Here is a 19,644-nt window from a genome sequence, read left to right on the forward strand (position 1 = left end):
CTCAGTGTGGTATCTGACACATAAGAGTTCCTTCCATGTAGGGATTTACTTTGACTCTGTGGGAGAACATGCTCCTGCTCCTCGAGAAGAGGCTTCAGATCCTTGATGGGGTTTCCAGGAATTTTGAGGAAGGGAGAAGAGTCAGAAGCAAAGCCCCAGAGTAATCAGTCCCCTTTCTGCCTCCCCAGGCTGTGGAAATTGCAATTTCCTGCTCAAGTACGAAAGATGCTGGAGGAGGTGCAGCTACTCAAGCCGCATATAATCATTGATGATGGTTGGTACTCTTTCGATGGAGATGATCGGTATTGGTGGAAAAACTGAAGACATGAAAACCCTCCCCCACCACACCCATCCCGATGGAGGAACTTTAAAAGCTGTCTTCAGGGGCAAGCTGTGCCCGAAAGTTCCTTCCCAAAGATGGAAAATGATTTCTGATCCTCACAAAGCCCTTATTGGTAGTGATCCTTGTGTGTCCAACATAACTTGGTTATTGCATTTGCCTCTGTTGTAGGCTTCTGACCTTCAAGTCATAGGACCTCAGTATCTACAAAACGTCTGTCCTACCTCGGACTGTGTAAAGAGAATCAAATAAACCCTGAGAGCCTTGGGAGAAAGTGTACAGTGGCCTTCTTGACCCGGAGGGATATGATGCAAGAGCAGAGGTGGGACGACTTAGTTTCTTAAAAGTGGCCCCCTGGGGCCTGTCCGGTGGTGTAGTGGTTAAGTTTGCGTGCTCTGCTTCAGTGGCCTGGGGTTCATGGGTTCAGATCCCGGGCCTGGACCTGCACACCACTGACTCGTCAGCCAAGCTGTGGCAGTGTCTCACATACAAAATGGAGGAGGAGGGGCCGGCCTGGTGGCACAGCGGTTAAATGCTCACGTTCTGCTTGTGCAGCCTGGGGTTCATCAGTTCAGATCCTGGGTGCGGACACGGCACCGCTTGGCAAGCCATGCTGTGGCAGGCGTCCCACATGTAAAGTAGAGGAAGATGGGCATGGATGTTAGCTCAGGGCCAGTCTTCCTCAACAAAAAGAGGAGGGTTGACGGCAGATGTTAGCTCAGGGCTAATCTTCCTCCAAAAAAAAAGATGGAGAAAGAGTGGGACAGATGTTAGCTCAGGGCCAATATTCCTCACCAAAAAAAAACAAATGTGGTCCCCAGATTTCAATAATACAACTCCACTGGTTTAAAAAAAAAAACCTAAAGGGCCAGCCCAGTGGCATAGTGGTTAAGTTCGCATGCTCCACTTCAGCGGCCCAGGGGTCTCAGGTTTGGATCCCAGGGTGGACCCACACACCACTCATCAAGCCATGCTGTAGAGGCATCCCACATACAAAGTAGAGGAAGACTGGCATGGATGTTAACTCTGGGACAACCTTCCTCAAGCAGAAAGAGAAGATTGGTAACAGATGTCAGCTCAGGGCCAATCTTCCTCACCAAAAAAATTAAAAATAAAATAATAAAAAGTTAAAGCATGTACCTGAATGTCAAAGGATGTTATAAGTGTCACTCAATATCTGAAATAGAAACACAAAGCTGAACTTATCGCTTAGTGTGGTAAAGGAGAACTGATCTGCCACGGTCTGAGTAGAACAGAGTGCTATTCTCATGCAGGTAGTGATTTGGAGAAGGGAAGAGTTCAGGGATTGGTGGATCTTCGGGTTGAGTTGACGTGTAGTTACTCGGGTGAGACTGGCACTCACAAGTGTGTTTTTCAGAGTGAATCCCTCCCTGATTGACTGAATTTCAGTAGCTAAGGGGAATCATTGGTTGACTCGTAATGGCGCGTTCACTGAGGCAAGTTGTCTTGGGTCCATTTAATGGGTTTAAATTCGTTTGGGTAGCTACTTGTTGCTGTGGGTACAGAACAATCAGTCTCTTCCTAGGAGAATGGGAAATCTTGTGTTCTTAACCGTCTGTACTTTTTATGATTTTCTATATTTATTTCTCTAATCCGCAATGAGGATGAAAGTGAATGATGATGAGAACTGACACACACAGCCTTTATCATGTGTTCAGGCTCTGTTCCAAGCACTATCGATAAATTAACTCATTTGATTGTCAAATTCAAGCATCGTTTTTCAGATCTGGACATGTTTTTAGGCTTGTTTAAATCAGACAGTGATCGATCTGCCTCCACTTGCTCCTGTAATGTGGCTGATGAGAAGTTTATGTCAGGCACAGGAGAAATGTCAGCCCTGTAAGTTTACTTGGGTTTATGTTCTTAGCATTATCTTCAAGCTGTGGTTTCCTTCCAGGAATACTGTTAAACACCTACATGTTCTGGGGAAGTTAGTTCACATTATGTAATGCTTGTACATTGGACCAATGGGACGTGGTTTTTGTGAGGTGAATGTGGGGGAGAGGCGTGCCACAGTTGGTCCTTCTGAGTTAGAGGAGTCCCAATCTTCCTCCTGAATACTATTTCCCCACATGGGACACATAACCATCTGACATACAGACCAGGTGAGGCAGCCACCATTGATGCTTATGTCAAATACTAATAAAGCATTACTATTTTAGTCTTTTTAGATAATTCACCTTATATCTTATATAGCTAAAAATACATGCTGCCTTCCTTCTGTGTCCAATGGAGCATCTTGAGCAATGTCCACCGCCTGACCCCCCGATAGTATGTGTACCCCATTTAGGAAAATTACTGCCTAAAAATGAAGGCAACAAGTTTTTGATTCAAACCTGTGATAGCATCCTGGCTTTTCTACTAAATGATTTCTTGTGACACTAGACAATGTCAGCTTCCGTTGGCTTTTGTTTCCTTCTCTGTAAAATTAAAAAAAAAAAAAATAGTACCTACCTCTTGTGGTTGGTTTGAGGAGAAGATGACTTATTGAGAAAGCTCTTGAAGCAGCTGGAACTTCGCTCATTCCACCAATGCTTATTAAGTAGCTACTTGCGTTAGTTATCTATAGCTGTTCATGAGATAACCACAGACTTAGCAGCTTGAAACACACATCATCTCGCGGTTTCTGTGGTCAGGAGTCCAGATATGGCTTAGCTGAGCCTCTGCCTCAGGGTCTCACGAGGTCACAAGGTGTCAGGTGGGGCTGTGGTCTTATCTGAGACTCGACCAGGGAAGGAACATCTGCCAAACTCAAGTGGTTCCTGGAAGCGTTCCTTTCTTTGCAGGCTGCTGGGCTGAGGACCTCAGCTTCTTATTGGCTGTCAGCCAGAAGGCATTCCCAGCCACTTGTCACATGACCACAGCAGGTCACTTCTTCAAAGCCAGCAAGAGAGAGAGTCTGTCTGCAAAACAGACTTACAATTTCATGTTATCACAGACGTGAGATCCCATCAACTTTGCCATATTCTATTTGGCTACAAGTCACAAGTCCTGCCCACATGCAAGGGGAGGAGGTCCCACAAGGGTGTGAACACCAGGAGGAAGGGATCATGGGCCGCCCTATAGTCTGTCCCATACACTACTCTCTGCCAGGGGCGGAGGAGCCACTCTTGACTCACTTCTGCATGTTGGAAAGGGCAGCGTTATGTCTTTCTCTTGCGCCCTTCAGCCTTCTCCAAGCGTAGAGAAGGAGGGATTTACCTAGTTCATAAGACCAGGAGGCAGAAACTGGACCTGTGTGGCTTAGCCCCTTTGGGCGCTCTTTCCAAGCAGCCAAAGGTTTGCATGCCCTCTTTCGTCCTCCATGCAGCAATCTTCCGGGGCTGAAGGACCTGGATGATGGTGAAGTGTTAGGAAGCTGCATATGCAGGCCATTGGACTGATGGAGCTTTGAGTAATAGAGGTGATAACCTGATTTATATCTAACTCATTTCTCATTTGATTCCGAGTTCCAAAAGGAGAGGATGAAATGGTGGTGGTTCTTTAAAATCCCCAGCCCCTGTGTGCTGGCCACTGGTCTGGGGCTGACGGTTCAACCACAAACAAGACGGACAAGATCCCCACTCTCTCCAAGCTTATTGCATTCCGGCAGGGCGACAAATGCAAGAGCCGTGAATGTCTGGACAGTCAATCCTATAAGGAAAACAGCCCAAGACGTGTTAGCAAGAGAATGGGACGGCTGTTTTTGACTTTGGAGCCCAAGAACGCCACTTTTTTTCTGCACTGTTTGTATTTTTTTTTAAGTCAGGTTTGGTGTATGACTTACATACAGTAGAAATTTCCTCCTCCTTAGTGTAATGATCTGTGTTGACAAATACTTGGACAGCCATCCTCAAAATATATAGAACAGTTCATCTTCCCAAAAAAGTCCCTTCGTGCCTGTTTGCAGCCACTTCCTCCCTTACTCTTATTCCCTGGCGACTGCTGGCCTGGACAAGGCCACTCTTAAGGAGCGTGATGGTTAACTTCATGCGTCCACTTGACTGGAATGTGGGGCACACAGATATTTGGCTAAGCATTTCTGGGTGTGTCTGGGAGGGTGTTTCTGGATGAAATTAGCATTTGAATCAGTGGACTGGTAAAGTGGTTTGCCTCCCCAGTGTGGGTGGGCATCCTCCAACCCGTGAAGCGCCTGGGTAGAACAAAAAGGCGGAGGAAGGAAGAATTCGGCCTTCCTGACTGACTGTTGAGCTAAGGTACTGATCTTCTCCCGGCTCGGTGCTCCTGGTTCTCAAGCTGTCAGACCCAGCGGGGAATCTACACCGTCAGCTCCCCTGGTCTCCAGGCCTGAGGACTCAGACCGAACCTCCCCAGCAGCTCTCCTGAGTCTCAAGCTTGCAGGTGGCAAATCATAGGACTTCTCTGCCTCCACAATTGCTCATAATAAATAATTCTTCATAGTAAACACACATGCACATATATGAAGAGATTTTATGACATTTTATTACGTAGTTTATTATATATTTTGTTGGTTCTGTTTTTCTAGAGAATCCTAACACAAGGAGTAATGTTTAGGCAGAAACCTGAATATCAAGAAGCTGCTCACCATGCAGCACTCTCAGGAGGGGTTTTTGGGCCCAGGGACAGCTGGTGCAAAGGCCCTGAGGTCAGAGCCAGTATATAAGAAGGATGGGACACAGTGGCATGTGGTCAGGGAGGGGTGTGACCCAGATCCTGTAAGGACAGGCGAGGCCAGTTCAAGGACCCTGGGTGTTATTCTGAGCATAGTGGGAAGTCACTATCAGGCTTTCAGCCTGACAGCAAACTGACCAGATCCAGGGAACCTCAGTGCCCCCCACCACGGGAACAGGAGTCCTTTACCTTGGCAGCCAAAACCGACTTCTGAAAGTAACAGGGGTTCTCAGATTATCTCCCAAACAGCTGATATTTATATTCAAAGAGCCTGGTCCTCACATCCTGATTGTTCATTCTCCGCGTGCACGTTTATTTTTATATTTGCACCATGGAATGCAAAGCAGCTAGAGGGCAAGGACCCTCTTCTGAATCACGACCCTTGATGAATCCAGCGGTATTGCCCTGACCTTGTAAATCTGGCCGGGGGCTGGGGGATGCTGCCTCCTTGCTGACTCTGGAAACTTCACTTGTCATTTTCTCCACTGGGACGTTTTCCTCATGTCATATGATACAGACTCCACCTCTACCCGCCCTGCCACACTCTGCAGATGGGTAAAACGGGATGTGTGTGTGCGGTGGGTGAAGCCACATCAATTCTGATACTTTCAACGACAAATAACACAACCCCTGACCTGCAGGCACTGAATAGAAGTTTCCCCTCTCACACAGTAACGAGTCCGTGGGTGGGTAATTCCAGGTTTAGTTAATTCAGCAGCCCTGGGAGGCCAGGATTCTGACCCCACCTCTCGCAATTCCCTTGGACTTCCCCTGATGCTCACTAGGTGGCAGTAGAGTGTCATCCTTGTCTTCATTTATGCGCAGATGGAGAAGAAAGGATCCGCTCCCATGTCTGTGGCAGGTTTTCCATCCTCAGTGCTGCTGACCTGGGGCCGAGTAATCTTTTGCTGTGGGGGAAGGGGCTATCCTATGCATTGTAGCATGTTGAGCAGCATCCCTGGCTTCTACCCACTGGATGACAGTAGCACCCCCGGGCTCCCACTTGTGACAAGTAAAAGTGGCTCCAGACATTGCCAGATGTTACGTGCAGGATACAATTGCCTCTGCCTGAGATCCATGGCTCTGCATTAAGCGGGGAAAGCTCCCTCAGAAGCACCCCCGGGGCTTTCCCCATCCCCTACTGAACGGGACTGGTTCACAGGCAATCCCATAGCAGCACGTGGCCACTCTTTGTTTCTTCTGTAGGAAAGGGACAGCTGTTTAGTAGACACCCAAGAACTGCCAAAACCTGGAAGCAACCAAGATGCCCTTCAGGAGCTGAATGGAGAAATAAACTGTGGTTCATCCAGACAATGAAATATTCAGCACTAAAAAGAAACAAGCTGGGAGCCACCGGTGGCATAGGATTATGTGCGAGTGCTCCAGTTCGGCAGCCAGGGTTTGCTGGTTCAGATCCCGGGTGCGGACATATGCACTGCTTATCAAGCTATGCTGTGGTAGGCATCCCACAACTAAAGTAGAGGAACATGGGCACGGATGTTAGCTCAGGGCCAGTCTTCCTCAGCAAAAAGAGGAGGATTGGCAGAGGATGTTAGCTCAGGCCTAGTCTTCCTCAAAAACAAAGAAAAGAAAAGAAATGAGCTATTAGGCCATGAAAAGACATCAAGGAAACTTAAATGCATATTACTATGTCAAAGAAGCCAATATGAAAAGTCTACATACTGTAGGATTCTGACTCATTCTGGAAAAGGAAAAATTATGGAAACAATAAAAAGATCAGTTGGTGCCAGAGGTTGGAGAGGAAGAGGGAATGAATGAACAGGCGAGCACAGAGGATTTTTAGGACGGTGAATGATACATAATGGCCAATACATGTCATTATACATTTGTCCAAACCCACAGAATGTACGACACCAAGAACGAACCCTACAATGCAAATTCTGTGTAAGAAAAGCTTTTAACAATTATTTCCATAGCTGTCAATATCTTTGCACTTTTGATAATAAGCTCTGTAAACTAAAAAAAAAAAATGGTGAACCCTAAGGTAGACTATGGACTTTGGGTGATGATGACATGTCAGCGCAGGTTCATCAATGTAACAAGGGCGCCAGTCTGGTGGGGGTGTGGAGAAGGAGGAGGCTGGGCATGTGTAGGGGCAGCAGGTATACCAGGAATCTCTGTACTTTTTTCTCAATTTTACTGTGAACTTAAAAGTACTCTGAAAAAAATAAAGTATTTTAAAAAAGAAAAGAGTATAACTGCAGGGGTTTAAATTTTGGTGAAAACCAAGTCGGGTTGGGAGTGGACCCCTCCTTAATTTCTATGGCCTGAGAATGCCTGTGTCAATCAAATTATTTTTCTTCATTTTTTGCCCCAGATTATTAGGGACCATGATTAAAAGCTGAGAGGGAGGGGAGAGAGAAGAATTCAGAGAGCAATTTAAAAAAAAAAAAAACCTCCTTCCGCAACTGTTATGAACTGAATGTTGGTGTCCCAGCAAAAACTCATATGTTGGGGCCAGCCCAGTGGCGCAGGGGTTCGCACACTCTGCTTCGGTGGTCCGGGTTCGCCAGTTCGGATCCCAGGCACAGACCTATGCACTGCTTGGCAAGCCATGCTGTGGCAGGCGTCCCACATATAAAGTAGAGGAAGATGGGCACGGATGTTAGTTCAGGGCTAATCTTCCTCAAAAATAAAATCCACATGTTGAAACCCTACTCCTAAGATGATGGTATTAGGAGGTGGGGCCTTTGGGAGGCGATTAGGATTAGATGAGGTCATGACGAGATCATTTATACTTTTTATAAAGTAGAAAAAAATAGTATGGTCTAGGATATTGTTTTAATTTTTTGATTAAAAAAAACAATTTAACAAGTGAAAAAATTAGTTAATTTTATGTTTGTGCATTTTACCTCAATAAGCAACAAAAACAAACTCTAACTCAGACCCTGCGTTTGAGTAATACGCCATATACTAGTCATGCGTCGCTTAGCGACAGGGCTTCGTTCTGAGAAAGGCATCATTAGATGATTTTGTCGTTGTGTGAACATCACAGAGTGCACTTGCACAAATCTGGGTGGTATGGCCGGCTACACACCCAGGCTTTGTGGTACTAATCTTATGGGACTACCGTCAAACATGCGGTCCATCACTGACCAAAAAGTTGTTGGGCAGCGTGTGACTGTAAGATACTCTACTGCCCCTCATCCCAAAGTGTATCTTTTCATTATTTCGTGGACACTGCTGTTCTCAGAAATCCACATGGTAGGTGTTGGCTCCATAGTCGAGTGGTTAGGTTCGCTCCCTCCACTTCCACTGGCCTGGGTTTTTGCTGGTTTGGATCCTGGGCGCAGACATGGCACCACTCATCAAGCCATGCTGAGGCGGCGTCCCACATGGCACAGCTAGAAAGACCCACAACTGAAAATATACAACTATGTACCAGGGGACTTTGGGGAGAAAAAGGAAAAGTAAAATCTTTTAAAAAAAAAAAATCCGGATGGTGGCAGCAGAGACAATGTTTTCCTAGCGGGCCCCAGAGGAGGCTCCAGAATGGGATGATCCAGCTTACCAGGTTGCAGGGAGCGTTTCTGCTCTGCACCGATCACAGAGTCGACACACAGAAGGCTATCGCGAAACTGTTCTGGGTTTATCCACAGCAGGGAATGAAGCTAAGGAGAGGGAGGGGCTGCTGAGGTCCAGGACCAAGGGGCGGGATGGAAGAAGCTGCCGAATGAGACGGGGTCCTGGGCCGTGTTTCCATCCCATTGGGAACCACAATCCATCAACAGATCTTGGGCGAGTGGCTTCACTTAACCAATTAACACAGTCCAGTCACATCTATCCAGCCTCTAGCAGAATCCAGGGGCTGAATCCCTGCAGTACTGTGTCTCCTTGTAAATCTTTGAAGTGTGGCCTCACCTTTCTGAGGCTGCTTCTCCCTCTGTCAAGTGGAGGAAATAGTTGCTACTTCATAGTGTGTGGATTAGACAAGATAATATCCATCAGACGCTGGGCACATAGCAGGTGCACATTAAGTTGGATCTCCCTTCCCAGAGTCTCTCAGATACCGGCCATCTCAAAACCCTCACTCGTGTGTCCCCTCACTGCCAAAGGCACATGGAGGTACTCACTTCGTACACTGTTGGGGACACAATCAATCAGTCTCGCCTCTGGAGAGAGACCTTATCTGTCAGAATTCAAATACAGATCCCCCTCCATGCGGCTCCCAGATGCCAGGATAAGAAGGAAGAGTTTTTTTGTATAAATGCCGAATAAAGAGTCTTGTTGTTACAGTAGCAGAAGGCAAGAAACAATCTGTGCATAGGACTGGGACTAGATAAATAAGACGTTATATCCACAAGGAAATGTTTTGAAAATATTAAAAGGAATAAGATGATGTATATGGGCCTCTTGGGAAAAATCTTGGATAAATAGGTGAAGAGATGATAGATACATACATATATACACACAAAGATACAAGGATAAATGATAGATACATACATACATTATAGATACATACATACATAGGCAAATGGCAGAATAATGTGCATGGTATGCTCCCATTGGACAAATTAATTTTAAAAGGCACTTGTATATTCACTGAGTATCTCAAAGTATAATGTAGGGAGAGGAATGAGGAATCTGGGAATTGGTATAAAAGAGACTCAATAAGTAACCTTTTCCTCCAAATATCTATTCCTCTTTTTAAAAATCTTGTGACCAAACATATGGATTTCTGACCCAAATTCCCCTAGCATAGCCCCCGTTGATCATAATGACTTTATCCATCAAAATAGTCTTTTGCTTTGCTAGCTGGTGGCCACATCCATTTCACAAGTACTCCATGAAGTATAGACCAGTGCGAGTGTGGGCATTCTAATCTGACCATTAAGCTCTGCTAATTACTGGCTGAGAAAGCCTGGGGAAAACTCTTCAGCTCCCCAGCCTCTGTTTCCTCATCTGTAAAATGCGGTAACACCTCCTCATGAGATGGTTGGGGGCTTTAGAAGGTGACGCTTGTGGATGAAGCTGAGCGCCATCACCGGAGACCCAGCTGTGGGGTTCTGTCCATGGTACTGAAGGACTTGCCCCAGAGGCCTGGGAAGGTGGGAGATTTGCGCATGAAGGTAGCAGAGGAGGTGAAATCAATGAGGCCAGAAACAACCCCCTCCCTACCCACAACTTCTTTGAGAGGTAAGTGGAAGGGCAAAGATGAGTGGATGTATAATACACACACACAAATACACAAACACACAGAGGCACATATACACACACAGATACAGACACAGACACATACACAGAGACATACATGCACATATAACATGCACACAAAGATACACACAGACACACTGAGATACAGAAACACACATGACACACAGACATACAGGGACACACACACAATATTCACTTCTCTAAGGATGGCTTGGGACACACCAGCCCCTAAGATGCTCTATGAATGGAAGATTTCATGATCGAACAAGTTCAGAAAATACTGCATGTTATAACCTACCCCAAACCCCCACCTTTGCAATTAAAGGCTCCTGAAGGGAAACAAACAAACAAAAACACTTGTTTTATCATTTACTCAGTGAATAAAATCTTGACTCAGTGCCTACCACGTACCCAGCAGTGTTCCATGTGATAGAAAATTGGAATCCAGCATTTCCCAAGGTATTTGAACAAGGGACCCTGTTTTCTCCAAGCACCTTATCAATATTCCCTGGAACCCATATTCTCCAGGGCATGCTTTGGGAAATGGGGTGTCAAGAGTTTAGCTAAGCTACTCTGTGGTTTTGCTGCCTTGGCATCCATTTTATTTGGCCAAGTGCCTTGTAGGGGCCTGAGCTGACAGCGGCCCCCTCATATAAGCACATGCACTACACAGAGATTCCAAGAGTGACAAGCAAATGTAAATTCCTGCTATGACTCCCTGCTTGACACCCTTGTGAGCAAGTCTCCCCCTCCTCCCAGTGCCTGTATGCCCTATCCTCCCCCTAGATGAGACCCCCCATGGGGCTCACCAAAACCTCATTCTTTTGGTTTGAATTGGCCAATCCAGCCCTAGCCCAGGAACCCCAAAGCACTCCACCCGTGGACCCTAAAAAGGCATGTGCCCCAGGTCCTGCCTCTCTGCACTCTACCTTGACCTCCCGTGTGGCCCCTCAAGGCATGCTGGGACTTCCTCCAGGACCTGTGAGTCATAAACTTCTCTGTTTCCATTTCTCTTGTGGTCTTGTTGAGCCATGACTCACCATCCAGCACCCTGTGCTCCACTTAACATGTGTTCGTTTAACAGAGTCGACGTGAGGAGATATGGAAGACACCTCAGATAAACACTGCATTCAGAATGGGAAGAGAGTTGGGTGGAGAATCCCCTCTTGTCTCCCTCTCTCTTGTCCATGTCTGTCTGGCTTCCACTCCCTTGAGACCCCACCTCTCCAGATGACTGCCCGTTTCACCTTCCCCACCCCCAGGACTTTCACCACATCGATCCCTGACTGTATGTCACTCCCCTCCCACCTCACATATTAGAGGGTGAGTTCTGGGGGGCAGACCACGCCTGTCATGTTCACCGTTGCATCCCCAGGGCTTGCCAGGGTCCCTGGCACATAGTCGCGTTCAATAAACATGAACGAGGATGTGGCCAGTGGACACAATGGAAAGAGCATGAACTTTGGGACTTTGGGTTCAGATCTCAGTTCTACCACTCTACAAACGGTGCTCTTGGGCGAATTGCATCATCTCCTTGTACTAATTTCATCACCAGCAAAGAAGGATTATTGCTAGAGACAAGGGGCTGTTGTGGGGGCCAGATTAAGTAAGGGAATGAGGAAGCCAGCACAGTGCCTTGCGCCAAATCAAGGACTAAATAAATGGTAGGGAGCATAATTCCTACCACCAAAATCGCCATGCGTTCAGCAGAATGGAAAGGTCGCCAATGTGGCTTGCCCTCGATTTATTCATCTTTGCGATGGCTGGATAGCTGCAGTATAGGCTCGTTATGAGGACTACATGCAGCTGCCATGAGAAGAGAATATGCATTTCTCTTTTTACCCGAGCACCCAAAGCAGTGCCTGGCGGTATCCAATGAATATTTGCTGGATGAATAAGTGAAGGGGAAAGTGAATGAATGCATGTGTACACGAATAAATGGATAAAACGCTCAATGTGGCGTGAATGCAGATGTCAAGTGCCTGGCCTGGCATAGGCTGGTGTGTTTCCAGCGCCATCCACCAGGTTGACCCAGATTCCAGTGCTTGCTATACGTGCGCATGGTGGAGCCCTGCTGCAGGGGCACTGGATGAGAACCCCGGGGAAGGTCCATGGGGATTGCTCAGCAATGCCCCCTACATCCTCTGTCCATCAAAGCTCAAGAACAGCAGGCCCCAACGCAGAGCAACTGCTCCCTTCTTTTCTCTCCCTTCCCAGTGGAGAAAGAACTGTCCGGGCTTACCTCTCCATCTTGAGTTTATTCTGGAGCAGGCGCCTTCCACACCAGGGCAGTCATCAAATTCACCTGAAAAGCTCATTAACAGGCATGTTCCCAGCTTCCACCCTCAACTTAGAGAATCAGAATGCAGGCGACAGAGTCCACCCGGGAACCTGCATTTTCACAAGTTCTTGAGGGATGATCGGAGACATTCTTTATTGACCTGGTTCATTGGCAGACCTCTTGGGCATCGTGGGCCACTCCAGCCTTCCCCAGTTGCAATCAGGAGTGTTTATCCCACAGGCAGCTCTGTCCTACAGTTTGCCCTCCAGAACCAACTCTACCAGCTGAGGGGAAACCTAAAACGTAGTGGGTCTATAAGTTGTAAAGACCCAGTTGGAGGTCCTGTAACCAAACATAATAGAGGTCCCTACCTCTGGGTTTCAGGTGTACGTCCAACTCTGAAGGTAACACACACACACACACACACACACCCCTCCAGCCAACTGTCTCCTGCAACATGAAGCCCCAGTGTTGCCAGAACTTCTCATTGTCCCAAGACAAGCCAGAAATCTGGATTTTTTTAATGTAACATCTTCCAATTTAAAATTCCGGGGGCCGGCCTGGTGGCATAGAGGTTAAGTTTGCACACTCCACTTTGGCAGCCCAGGGTTCGCCAGTTCGGATCCTGGGTGCGGACCCACACACTGCTCACCAAGCCGTCCTGTAGCCGTGGCCCACACAGAACTAGAATGACTTACAACTAGGATATTCAACTATGTATTAGGGCTTTGGGGAGGAAAAAATAAAATAAAATTCTGGCTCAAGATCATGAAAAGCAGACAAAGCTTACTGATGTGGGCGTCCAAAACTTTAATTCTCTCTTTATTTTTTTTCAGCTTTATTGAGGTGTCATTGAGAAACTGTAAGATATTTAAAGTGTACATCACGGTGAGTGGATATATGTATACAGTGTGCAATGATTCCCCCATCTAGTTAACAACTAACACAGCCATCACCTCACATATTTATTTTATTGACTTTGTTTTTTTGGTGAGAACTTAATTCTCTTTAATCAATGCTAAAGAGAGAATTGGAAACAGGAGCCCTACACACCAAAACTGGCCACAGACGTGTTTAGGGTGGTTTACTCAGGGCTTTAAAATGTTTTTGAGTCAGTTGCCAACCTTAAAAAAAAATGGGGATTTTCCATTTTAAAAAATCCTAATTTCTGATCTCTCCTGGAGAATCAGAAGACCTAGCAGGGCCGGGTCCGCAGTCCGTGGGGCAGAGCCGGCTGAGCCGAGCAGCAGCTGCCCGCTGCAGACTGACCGCTCGCTCGTCTCCGTCCTCCGCCTGGCCCCTGGGAGAACCTGAGCTTGAGGTTCACAGGTGAAGCTGGTAGGAGGCCAGGAGGACACAAACACTGTGGCACCAGCACGAGATGAAGCCGGGAAATCAGTCATGTGGCAGAGGGGCCAGAAACACAGCTTTGCCGCAGGAAAGAACGGGGAGTGTTCACACAGTGAGAAGAGAAAGCTGTCAAGGGCTGTAGACGCTTCTTGAGTTTAATTCGGTTGTTCTCAGCGGCGGTAATTTTGCTCCCTACCCAGGGGACATTGGACAATGTCTAGAGACATGTTTCGTTGTCTCTGTTGGGGAGGGAGGCTATTGGCATCTAGCGGGTGGAGGCCAGGGATGCTCAACATCCCACAGTGCACAGGACAGCCACCACACCAAAGAACGATCCAGCCCCAAATGTCAATAGTGCTGAAGGTGAGAGAGCCTGGTCACCCTCGTGCAGGGCGTCGGTTCTCCACGTGGGCGTACCCACACCGCTGTTAACGTCTGACAGTATGTGTGTGTGAAGCAAATGAACAAGGGTGATGTGGATGAGCACAGTTTCCTGGGATGAAGAGACATTGAATTGGCACCTTGCAACACAGCAAAGGCTGGCTGGGCAGCCCTGCGTGGGGACCGAAAGGTCGGGAGTTCAGAGTTTAGATCCCAGCTCCACATACGAGCTGTGTGACTTGGGGCAATTTAATTAACCTCTCTGTTGCTTGGTTTCCCCATGCATAAATGGAGACAGATAGTAAAAGTTGGGAAGGGCTGAGAACAGAGCCTCACAAATGGTAAGTGCTCCCAGAGCGTGAACTATTATCATTGTGTATAATTGTGACATTGTGGGTAAACGGGTGTATCTACGGTCTCACTCCAGTCTTTCTGGAAAGCATCAGGACATCAGTAATGATAAGACTAACTAACAATCACTAAGGGACATTTGTCTAACTACATGGTCATGTTAGCTCATTGAATTCTGTATTGTTTATTAAGCAAAGTAAACCCCTATATTAAGTGAGGTAAACTGAGGCTCAGAGAGGGTGAGCAGCGCTCCCTGGTAAAGCCAAGATTTGAGCCCCCCGCTCCTCTACACTGCATTACACTCCCTCCTGGGAGAGGCATTAGCCATCAGTGACTGAGCACCAGGCACGCACAGATACCCCCGGGTAGCCCTTGAAACTGTCACAAGAGACGGGAAAGCTCTTCTTTGCACAGAGGAACCAAGGGTCAGAGGGGTTAGTTTGCTTGCCTGGGGTCACTCAGCCTAAACGAGGCAGAGTGGAAATTGGCCCTAAATTTTCCTTGCTCCAGGTGTCAGCTCCTGCCACCGCCTCCTGAGGCAGGGAGAGGATGTGGCAGGTGTGAGCAGACTCCATCGGGAGCTGGTGCAGGAAACCCAACCGCTGGCTCCTAAGTGACAGGGCACCTCCCCGACACCCAGGCTCCCACAACTCCTCCTCCTCCTCCCTCCCTCCCCCACCTCCAACAGTGCCCAAGGTCAGTGCTGGACACAGGGGACCTGTGGGCATTGGGCAATGCCTCTGCTTACCGTGCCCTCTCTGCACAGTTTTGCCCCTTCCTCCCTCCCTCCTTTAAAGTGATCTGAGACCTCAGAATCAACTGAACCACGTCAACCAATTTCCAAGCCAGGCGATGGCCACTTGAGAACGTGCTTTTCTGACCTAGTCAGGCCCAAGACGCTCTAATAAATCCTCCCAGGGAGTCACGCCCCCGCCTGCCAGGTGGCCATCCATCTGTGACCTTGGTTTTGAGCCTCGAATTCTCCAGGTGATAACCTGAGGCTCCCAGGTGGGGAGGGTAATCTGCTCAAGGACAGCAGAGCACAGACAGCAGATTCAGGGCTCCAACTGGAAATCTCGCTTCCTCCTCTGACTGCCCCTCTGCCACTAACCCCTCTCTCTTTTTCTGCGGAGGTGAAGGGAACACAAGGTCCCCTCCTCCAACCTCCTTCTGCAGAATCATGGCTGTTTAGCCAGGTTGAAAATGCGTACCCCTTGGCAGGGCTCTTTTTCCCATAGGAAAGCCCACCGCAGCCTCCCAAGGCCCCAGGGACACGGTTCCCCAGGACTGGCTGTGGGTCCCAGGAAACTGGCCTCAGAGGGCCCCATCCTGACGGACGCCCCACCAGCAGTGCTCACCTCGCAGGGCTGCTGCAATGACTCTATGGGACCATGTCCACCGGACACATAGCAGTGCCTAGAACACAGGAAGCACTTGACAACTGTCAAAATCCCTGTCCTTGTCCCCTAGCCCCTCAGCTAGCTCCTCCAGTTGGACCCCTGCAGCAGAGACAACTATCTGCCCCCGAAAGTCCCTCTTCCTCCCTCTCCGGTACAGTTCTGTCGCTGAGAAGTAGCAGCCCTGCCAGAGACGTCTCAAGCCGCTCTGCAGTGAGATGTGACCCTGAGACAGCCCACCCCCTTGGTGGGATGTGAGCAGGAGCGATGTGTGCATTTCCAGGCCAGTCTTCCAGGAACCTGGATGCTGGAAGGGGCCTCAGGGGCTGGTGGAACAAGCCACAGATAGGAGTGTGGGCTCCTCACTCACTGTGTGGAGGAAAGCTACCTGCCACTGTCCCGTGAGCCAGGAAGCACCCGTGTTAAGCTCTTGACGCTGTGGGGTGCCCTTGAACAGCAACAGTAAGCTGGCCTTACTCTAAACCACCGGCCCCAGTTCCTCGCAAGCCTGGACACGTGATGGCCACCTCTGCGGCAGCCCAGAACCTGGGCCGGTGACCTGGTCAGGTCACTCTTCCGGGACAACAGCTCAGTCTGCACCCAGGCACGAGCGCGGCCTGACTCAGCCGCTGGGGCCGCTGCCTCTCTTGGTGGGCCTAGCCCTTGGCCCGCGTCCCCTCGAAGCACCTGCTGCGTGGAAATCCCTCCGTTTATGCGCCTGCCCATCTCCCTCGAACTCAAGAACCACGCACAACAGGGACAATCGGATAGTGCCATTTATTGCCCCCGGCACCCCTCCTTCTACCACGCCCAGGCCAGCAAATAGAGGCGGGCACCCCATTCTCTGCGGGGTACGCCTGTAACAGGGGCGAGTTCTGCTCCATCACTGCTCCCCTACCCCAGATCCAGGAGGAGGAGGAAGGGCTTGGGCGAAGAGAAACGAAGGGACTCGCGGGGAAGAGAAAACATAATGGGTGGGAGGGGTCAGGGGGCGGGTAGGATTAAAAGAAAACTCTAAAAGAGGAAGGGACCCCTCTTTCCCTTCCCTCCCTGGGGCCCCTCTAAATGGAAAGGGCCCGATTTCGCTCCATCCTTGCAACTCCCCCAGCCGGTGGGGGAAGAGAAAGAGGACAAGTGGGCTTTCGCTCGTGGGTTTTGTCGTGTCTTGGTCTCTAGTTGTCACGCATTGTCTATCTCGGGCTCGGCCGAGAACCTACAAGGGGCAGGCCAAGCGCAGGGCGGGGCCGGGACGCGGGCGGGCGTGGCCTGGGCGCCAAGGGAGCTGCGCGGCGCCCCTCCCCAGGCCCACCCGGCCCCGCGGACCGCGCGCCCCGGGGAAGGGAAGGAGCCCGCACGCCGCCGCCGGCCCGCGGCACCCCCCGTCCGTGTCTCCCCGGGTCTCTGGGTCCTGCCGTCGTCCCCGCCAAGCCCGAGGGGCCCTGCCCCCCCGGGCCCCCGCCCCTACCGGCCCTCCCCGCCGCGGCACTCGCTGCACCGGCCACCCGCCTCGTCGTCGTCCTCGTCCTCCCCGCCGGCCCGGTAGTAGCTCTGTCCGCAGCCGCTGCAGACCGAAGGTGCGCCCACGGCGTGGACCTTCTTGTGTCTCCGCAGCGCAGCGCCCTGCACGAAGCCCTCGCCGCACTCCACACAGATGTGCGCCGGCTCCTCGGCCCCCGCCGCCCCGAGCCCGTCCCCGTGCTGGGCGCGCTGGTGGGCCAGGAGCCCGGCCCCGTGCCCGAAGCCCTTCCCACACTCCACGCACACGTACGGCTTGGGGGCCGGCGCGCGCCGCGAGCGGGGCCCCGGCGCCTTGGCCCCCGCGCCCGTCACTGCTGCGGCCGCCGCGGCCCCCTCGCCCGGAGCGCCCACCACGATGATGCCCTCGCCGTCGCCCACCGGGATGGCGATCTCGCCGTCCGCCGCCGCCGCCTCCTCGGGCGCCTTGGCCCGGCGCACGCTGGCCGCCAGCACCTTGGCCGCCACGCCGGGCCCCGACAGCTCAGGGTGCAGCCGCAGGTGGCGCGCCAGGCTCTTGGGCTGGCTGAAGCCGCGGCCGCAGCGCGGGCACACGAAGGGCTTGAGGCCGCTGTGCGAGCGCCGGTGCTTGGCCAGGCTCTTGCTCTGCGTGAAGCTGCGGCCGCAGTCGGGGCAGGCGTAGGGCTTCTCGCCCGTGTGGATGCGCTGGTGCTGCATGAGGTTGGAGCTCCAGCTGAAGCGCTTGCCGCACTCGGAGCACGCGTAGGGCTTCTCGCCCGTGTGGATGCGCCGGTGCTGCACCAGGTGCGAGCTCTGCGAGAAGGTCTTGCCGCAGTCGCTGCAGGCGTTGGGCCGCTCGCCCGTGTGCGTGCGCTGGTGCCGCGTCAGCTTGGACCAGTGGCTGAAGCTCTTGCCGCACTCGTTGCAGATGTAGGGGGCAGGCGGCCGCGGTCGGGGCGGGGGGCCGGCCGGGGGCGCCGACTGGGGTGGGGACAGCTTGGTCGGGGGCCAGCTGGGGACGTCGTCGTCATCCATGATGAGAATGTCCACTGGAAGGCAAGAGGGTGGGAGGGGAGGCGAGTCAGAGAGGCCAGACTCCACAGAGCGCCCCCCCCAGGCGCGAGGGCGGTCTAGGGCCAGCCGCGCTGGGGGCTTCACCGGCTCTTCCCCCTGCTACAGTGCACGGCCTCGGGGAGCTCTCACCTCTGTGCGCCTGCTCAGGCTCCCCTGCGACACCTCGGGGGTGGCGGCTGGGCCGAGTCAGCACCGCGCTCTCTGCACAGACCTGGCCCTCGGCGGATGTATCCTCAGTCTCCATCCCCTTACCCGTCCTATTCGCCACCACTCCCTGGCACTTTACTACACATTCGTCTGCTCACTACCCACTCCTTAGGACTTTCCTTCACGGCCGTCTCCCCCACATCCAGAACAATGCCTGAGACACAGGAGGAACTCCAGAAATGTCTGTTAAATAAAGGAATCAACATAAACGAACGTGGTGAGGGACAGACGTCTAGGGAAGGCTCCTAGGAAGAAATGACACCTGAAACCCAAAGCACCAGGCTGGGGGCTGGGAGGTTCCGGGAGAGGACGACGGCCCAGGCCCACAGGCAAGGGCTCCACTGGCCGGGAGAGGGCGCAGGGCCAGACCTGAATGCACGGCTGGGCGTCAGACCCCAGCCCAGGGACAACGGGCTGCAGCGCCCTGAAGGTGTACAAGCCAGAGTGATGAGGTCACATTTGGGCTCTAGGAAGACTATACTGACTGTAAGGTGGAGCCGAGGAGGAACCCACTGCTTAACGGGATCACAGGCCAGCGGGAGAGTCCTGACCCCACCAAGCGGGAGTGCAACCCCCACACGACGTAGCCTCCACTACAGACGTCCACGCACTGGTCTCTGGTTTTGTGGGTCCTGTCTGCCCAGTGGGGCTGTGCCCTTGCTGTCTGCAAACTGAGGACACCACCACTTCGGGGCTGCCCAACAAAGCCTTTCACACGTCTGCGCCACTTCCTGGCCCTGAGCGGTTTCCCAGGCTAAACGAGAGCCTGCCTCCTCGCCAACTTGCCCAACTCCGAGACTGGACTGTGTGCACCTGCCATGAATTTTGGTCTCCCCATCCCGCTGGGCCTGAACTACAGAAGCAGGTAACTGCAGCCTCAACCCGGGATGCTCGCCTGGCCCCGGCCCCGCCCCTGGGGCCCAGCCCCACCCCTCGGCCTCCGGTCCCGCCCCACCGCC

The 19,644-nt window shown here is 51.3% G+C and overlaps 2 protein-coding genes across 6 annotated transcripts in view; one reads left to right on the top strand and one right to left on the bottom strand.

The window, feature by feature from the left end:
* The window catches only part of NLRP5 (NLR family pyrin domain containing 5), a 31,547-nt gene extending 30,800 nt beyond the window's left edge, over positions 1-747 (top strand). Inside the window, 1 exon segment of the mRNA XM_070632438.1 lies at positions 189-747. Coding sequence (XP_070488539.1) covers positions 189-321 — 133 coding nt within the window. The 3' untranslated portion in view covers positions 322-747.
* Positions 748-16,686: 15,939 nt separating this feature from the next.
* Positions 16,687-19,644, bottom strand: part of ZNF787 (zinc finger protein 787) — a 30,224-nt gene continuing 27,266 nt past the window's right edge. For 2 of the 5 annotated variants that reach the window (XM_070558662.1, XM_070558664.1), the window contains one exon: positions 17,262-18,453. In XM_070558662.1, the coding sequence (XP_070414763.1) occupies positions 17,390-18,453 (1,064 nt within the window). In that variant the 3' untranslated portion in view covers positions 17,262-17,389. Of the gene's footprint in view, positions 18,454-19,644 lie in introns of all 5 variants that reach the window. The other 3 variants (XM_070558660.1, XM_070558665.1, XM_070558661.1) reach the window with 3 other exon arrangements.

This window comes from Equus przewalskii, chromosome 9 (assembly GCF_037783145.1).
Source record: "Equus przewalskii isolate Varuska chromosome 9, EquPr2, whole genome shotgun sequence".
Classification (NCBI taxonomy): Eukaryota; Metazoa; Chordata; class Mammalia; order Perissodactyla; family Equidae; genus Equus; species Equus przewalskii.